This window comes from Parasteatoda tepidariorum, chromosome 2 (genome assembly GCF_043381705.1).
Source record: "Parasteatoda tepidariorum isolate YZ-2023 chromosome 2, CAS_Ptep_4.0, whole genome shotgun sequence".
Lineage (NCBI taxonomy): Eukaryota > Metazoa > Arthropoda > Arachnida > Araneae > Theridiidae > Parasteatoda > Parasteatoda tepidariorum.
The window spans coordinates 15,455,474-15,462,596 of record NC_092205.1 but is presented as its reverse complement, the minus strand read 5'-3'; the positions used below and the strand labels follow the sequence as shown (position 1 = coordinate 15,462,596).

Below are 7,123 nucleotides of genomic sequence, written 5' to 3'. Positions count from 1 at the left end.
TGAGGAGAACTCCTCCAGACTGAAAGTCTGGGGCTGTCTGCTGCTATGGTAACAAGCGAGAGCACAAGGTGAGGACAAAACTATTCACCTCACACCCCTATTCGAAGTGACTTTTCCTCNACCATAGTACCCGCCACGACGCGAGACGGGTGTCTGGGGGAGTTCTCCTGAAAGCCGCACTATATACTACAGCGGCACCTCCAGGAAAGACCACCACTATTTACGTACGCGTTTGAGAGGCACGGAATTTTTTCCATAGACTTTATGTTGAAGAAAACCTTTAGGAGAGACCATTATTACCTCTCCTAGCCAAGAGCAAACATCTGCACCCAATACAAAAAAGGTCATCTAAAGCAATACGAAAAGATATCAAAACAAAAATTTAACAAAACAAATAAGTAAATTAAAATGAATTCAAAATATTTGTGTGAGGCTCTTATTTAAGAAAGCTCTTTTTAACCATACAACATCATGTTGCAGTCTGAATGCACTAAAAACGACACTAACAATGATTTACTTCTAAACTTGAGAAATTAAATTAGAAAAAAAAAATTATTAAAAGTCATTATAAAACATACCTTTTTTCATCTTTACTAAATTAACTCATTTTTGTGATAGAAAATTAAATGCAAACTTGAACAAAAAAACGTAATTATTTATTTATTTAAAATAGCTTTATCATTCATAATTAGTAAATTTGTTTTTACTTATAATTATATCCGTAGGGAACATTTTTATTTACGCTAAATTCTATGCATCAATCCGTCTTTCCATGACGCTAACAAAAGTGGCATTTCCGCACCAAAAAAAAGGGGGGAGGAGGAAAAAAAGACACTGACTAAAATCAAAATTGTTTGCGAAAAATCATGTACTTTCGATAACAATTTCCAACAACTATCAACAACCATTTTACTGTGGAACGCTCCTGAGATGTTTCACTATATTAAAAATTGTTGACTGCAAAATTGTATTGGCATAATTTTGTCAGGAGAAAAAAAAAAAAATGATAGAGAATATAAAATATCGCACGTTTTATATCTCAAATTGTGATTGAAGGTCTTGTAACGAAAGGCACTGTCAAATAGAGTACATGTTCATCATCAGTTTATTTGTGAAAATTAAACAAAGAAGTTTAAAAGCATATTTAGAATTTTTCTTCCCACCTTTTTGGAAGTTGAGTTAGTTCGGGAGACGTGGAACCTTTTCAAGTAAATTGTGGGGATTACTAACATGAATTAAACTAATATGAGTCATCGAATAATGAAATAAAACTAAATTGCCAAAATGAACTATTTATTAAATACTTTAAAATAAAAATAGACTTAGAACATACTTGAACTTCCAAAATAATTGGGAAAGGAAACTATGCACCCTGAAGCTGGCATAAAAGCTCAAGTAATGAAAATAATATAAAACCTTGAAGAATTCGACGATTGAATTCTAAGGTAAACACGCTATACGAAATCGCTAATCCAACTGACAAGCAGGCAAAATATTCTATCTAGTTAACAAGAGTTTCAGAGCGCATCCGTTACAAATCTACAAATAACAAAAGATTTCTTCTAACAAGTTATTGTTAGATTATTCATATACGGCTGAACATAAATCATTTTAAAGCTTTTAAACCAAATCGAACATGCTTTTTAAAGAGTAGGGCATCCATTTCATTTTTTAAGGCAAAATTAGGTGTTTTTAAAACTTCTGAATCAAAACCAATATGCTTGGGGAGTAGTGCTTCTCTTTCACATTTTAATAAAGAATGAGAAGTTCCAAATTAAATCAAATATGCTTTTTTGAAAGCGGCATCATCTTTCTTACAACTGTAAGATAGAATGTAGACGTTTTTGAATTTTTAGATCGAATCAAACAGGCCTTGGTGAGTAGTGCGTCTCCCTTACATTTTAAGATGCAATTAAACGACTTTAAAATAATGCATTAAATCAAATATGTTTTTTTTTTCAAGAGTAGTAATGGAGTTTATTTTATATTCTAAGATGAAGTAGTCTTGTTTAGGTCTCTAAATGAAATCAAATATACTTTTTTGAAAGTGGTGGCATCTCCCTCAAATTTTTAGATAAAATAAAGCGTTTTCAAACTCTTAAACTAAATAAAATATGTTTTTTAGAGAATAGTGATGTGCATCTCTTTTTTAAGATAAAATTAGACTTGTTTAAACATTATGCTTAAACAAATTAAATCAAATATGCTTTTTTGAAATTGTGGCTATCAGATTTTAGATAGAATTAAACGTTTTCGAACTACTTGACCAAATCAAATATGTATTAGGAACTGGAGCAGTACTTATCTTTTTTTAATGATAAAATCAGCCGTTTTTAAACTTTTGAATAAAATGAATATGTTTTTTTTGGGGGGGAGGGGGGTGGAGAGAATGAGAGATGGTATCAACCTTTCATTTTAAGATAATATTAGATGTTCTTAAACTTCTAAATCTAATCAAATATGTTTTTTAGGGAATAGTGCCTCTCCCTTACATTTCAATATAGAATTGGATAGATAAACTTCTGTTGCCAATCAAATATGTTTTTTTGAGAATGAGGACGCTTACCTTACATTTTGAGATAAAAAAAAAACGTGTTTAAACTTTTAAATTATACCAACTATGTTTTATTGAGTGTGGAGAGCCATTCTAGCATTTTAAGACAGAATTAGACGTTTTTGATCCTTTAAATTAGATCAAATTAGCTGTTTTTAGAGTTTCGTATTTTTAATTATGCTTCATTTTCACGTTCCAGGGCATTTTTAACTTAAAAAGTGCCCTTTTTATTGATGAAGTAGTTTTAATAAATTTTTCCAAATTGTATCAGGTATTTTTTTACTGAAAGAAATCTAAATAAATGTGTGCGTAACATTTAGAGGAACAAAAAATTTGTTAGGAAAGATAAAAAATTTATTGTAAATTTTAAACTTTTGAAAAATAATCGCAATAATTAACTAGTATCCTTATATATTTGAACTTCTGAATGGTTCATCTCCTGTCAGATCACGTGATAATCAATCTCAATTTAAAGAAGTCACATTCCATTAGATGCGTTTTATCCACAAATGAAATCGTGGTATGCCCTAATACAAAACTGTCTCTGATCCGTGACTATCGTCATTGGTCATTCAACCCAACCAATCAGAGAAGTGAAGGCGGGGCATAAGAGAATCCCTAAGGATTTGAGACACACGTGAGGGAATCGCAAGCACGAGAGGCATGGGTGAGTGAATCTTCTATTTTTTTTAGAAGCTACAAACACTTTATAAATAATGTTGTTTTAATCTTTGTTTCGAAGTGTTACTTTTCTCCTAAACGTAGATAGTCAATAGCTTAGGTCAGCATGCAAAACTTTTTATATTTCACTCGATCGGGGACCTGACCAGATAAAGAATTTTAATTTTATCCCCCCTTTTACCTGGAAATAGATAAAATTTGAAAATAAACAACATTTTTATTGTTTAAGAACTATTACGTTAAAGAACTATAAAGAACCTAACACTGTTGCAATTTTTAAATTTTATTTTATCTATACCCTTGCAATTAAAAGGGGGGAAATGCTATTATATTAAATGTTTAAGGCCTTATTGCAAACAAGACCAAGACCGTTGAGGCCTTCAGGATAATCAGATTTTTTTATTTATCTATTGGTATTTGTAACTTTTTACTGACTTAAATTACGATAGATTTTTAAGCCTCTCCGACTTCCCTTAGAAAACCCTATCTAATTTATTTTGTTAAACTATTTATGTTCCATACTTTTGGGACTCTAAACATGTGACAAAGATATTCAATAGGCGATTTTTAAGATGCAATGATAAGTGGTTTTTTCTTAATACTTACAGAAATTGTCGCTTAAAACTGTTTTTTACTTCTTTATAGGACGAATTTTTTATAGCTAGGTTTAAAAATTGTTTCTTGTTCTACGGCTATTTTGTTCTCGGTGCGTCGGAGGCTGAGGCGGTTCTGAAAACAATGCTGAGTTCTTAAAATATTTCTATTTATTCTGAAAACTATGCTGACTTTTAAACACTATTCTATTAAACGTAGTTAAAATTTTTAAATATTTTAATAAGAAATATTTTATTTCAATATTCAGTTAAATACACATTACTCGTTTTTATTTATTTTTATTTTATTTTTTGCATTCATCTACCGTCCTAGCAGCTCACCGAAGTCAAGCATCACTGGCTGCGGTCAGTGTGCGGGTGGGGACCTCTTGGATCAGTCTGCGTAGGGACCGCGGGTGTGCGGTATTGGTTCTCGTTAAACTGATCTACCGTAAAGTGCTCGACTTCGCGTGCAGGTCGTTGTACTTTTAAAGCAGGGGTGCCCTCCCCTCTGAAGAAGATCAAAATTGTGATGGCTTGTCTTCGGATCATCCTCAGGGATGTTTCCCAGACCATCGCCAATAGCCCATTGTGCAGCTCTAGTGCGACGTAAATGAACTACAACAGTTATTTGCCGTTTCCTTCCGATTCATTTCCTAGTGGGGAAACATTAGTACATTTACAATATCTAAAATCTATAGCAAAATTTGGATTATTTTTTTTCTAGACATTACATCCAAAAACATAGGTTTCTTCCCACCTTTTTGGAAGTTGAGTTAGTTCGGGAGACGTGGAACCTTTTCAAGTAAATTGTGGGGATTACTAACATGAATTAAACTAATATGAGTCATCGAATAATGAAATAAAACTAAATTGCNGAAAAGGCATTTTGAAGGATCACTGAATGAAATCATAAAGTTTCTAAATTTAGAAAAACTAAATATCATGTCATATAATGAATGATCATGCAGTTTGTTTCCTAACATAGTTTGGCAGATTTTTAGTATTTTGTAAGTGTTTTAGTATCAAATCGATCAGAATCAATTTTATTTTTATAAAAACATTTAATGTACCAAAAGTCATCTTCGAATACTTTGATTAACTACTTAGTTCTTATCTAAGTAGCTAATATTAACCTAATAACTGTCAATAACGATTAGGTTAAACTATAATTAACGATAGTTTAACTTAATTAACTACCATGATCAAATTATCCAACCTTTATTTATGTTAACAAAAATTTCGATGAAAAAAAAATTATTGTATGTTATTTTAACACTATGTGAACTGATAAGATATAATTATTATAATTTTTGCATTTTTTTAAAATTAATAATTCAGAAAAAGAGTAAACTGTTAATATTATAGTCTAGATTATTAAAAGGGTAAAATGGATGCAGTGAAACTAAAATTCCACAGATTATGTGTAAATTTTTGTTTAATTGTTTCTCAAAAGTGCATCTACAAATGATTTTGAAAATGAATCGCAATTTTTATTACAAAATTGTTTCCTTTAATTTCCAGTTTAGTTTCAAAATTGGACTCTCAAAAGTTCTATCTTAAAAACTGCCATACATTATTTTTCAGTACTAGAGAAAACGTTATATTTTCTACTTAGTTCTCAATGAATGATTGGAAAGGACCGTATTGAAATTCTTAAAACATTAAACTCTAATAAAATTAAATTTAATAGAAAATATAGATTCATATTTTAAGCTTCTTAAAATATGAAACCTATATATTATTTTATTCGTGATAGATTTCTTATTTCAATGTATAAAATAGTATGCATGCATTACATTAGTGGAAACTAACTTGAATGAATTCATAAATAGGACTAGAGTTTTTTTATAATAAATTATTATTTAGACAAGTTTTTTGTACTTTGAGGTAATTAGAAAACTCATTTATCAAAATTTGGAGTTATTATTTATAATTAGCAAAAATAAACATAAAAAACTTTAAAAATTCAACGGAACATTTTAGTTAATAGAAAAAGGGAAAAAGTATATTTAGTCCAATTAACAGAATCTGGTTTATAAAACCAATTTAGGAAATAATTGCTTTGGCATTCATTTGTGAAGAAATAATTAAAAACGTATTTCTTTCTTTTTATTTTCACGAAATCACTATAATTGTTTTAAACAAACGCTGATGAGATTGCTGATTTCTTATAAACAAATACTGGAAAAACTAAAAAAAACATTATACACAATTATATTTTTATGATTATTTTAATTCCGTTGACGAATTTCATTTATTATAAATAATGATGACAACGAATTAAATAGTTAACTTCATAAAACTTAATTCACTTTTTTTCTTCTTTTTGTAACATTCTGATAGCAATTCGACTACAATTTGAAACGGTAGATTCGATGAAAGGTCTATTGTACTATATATTGTAAGTTAAATCATAACCTTTTAAGAAACATAAAGCTCAAAGTTTTGTTTTGCTGAAGATCAAATGTTATTTAATAATGACAAGAATAAATATTTACAAAATCTTTTACTATAATCGATGTAATAGATCTAATATACTATGTGTCTATAGGAAGTACCTACTTTGCTCAAATAATTTAGGGTGAAAAAACTGAAATATCTAATTCAGTAATTCTCAACCTTTTTTGGGGGGCGGCACAGTTTTAACGATTTTGAAATTTGACGGCACACAATGAAAAAAATTTGTTTAAAAGTTGTTTACATACCTATAATACACTGTGTTAAATAGTTTATAATAATAATTTTGAATGTGAAATAAAATAATATGTTCTACAAAAGCACGTTTATTAAGGGATTAATTATTTCTTTCGACTAATTTTTTATTAGTTAGTAACAGTTATTTATTTTTATTTTTTTGCTAGTTATTAATTGTTAGCTTGTTTTCTATAGCTATTAGCTGTTATTTTTTTGTGATTTCTTGTTAACTAGTTTTTTTGCTGATTATTAATTGTTATCTTATTTTTTTGTTAGTTATCCTTTGTTAATTTGTATTGCATAGCTTACTTTAATGATTAGCTTTTATTTCAATTTGAAAGTTAATATTTAGCTTGCTTTCCTTTGTTAATTAATAATTTTAATAATCATTAAATTTCCTACTTATTTCAACATTTCTTAAAATTGTCAAAACAATTTAAACACTTCCTTCTTATTTTAAGATTGTCAGAGACAAGACAATGGCCGACAAAGATGTTCACACGGTTAAAGCATGGAAAAATTATAAAATGTGTATATTTATATATATATTATATTTTATATATATACACTTTTCTTTAATTTAAACTTTACTCGTAAT

At 29.0% G+C, this 7,123-nt stretch overlaps 1 protein-coding gene across 1 annotated transcript in view; it reads left to right on the top strand.

Annotated features, from left to right (window-relative positions):
- The first annotated feature begins 3,086 nt into the window (after positions 1–3,086).
- LOC107441569 (paired box protein Pax-1) overlaps positions 3,087–7,123 on the top strand; it is a 40,008-nt gene continuing 35,971 nt past the window's right edge. Inside the window, exon 1 of the mRNA XM_016054880.3 lies at positions 3,087–3,221. Within this exon, the coding sequence (XP_015910366.1) occupies positions 3,218–3,221 (4 nt within the window). The 5' untranslated portion in view covers positions 3,087–3,217. The remainder of the gene's footprint in view (positions 3,222–7,123) is intronic.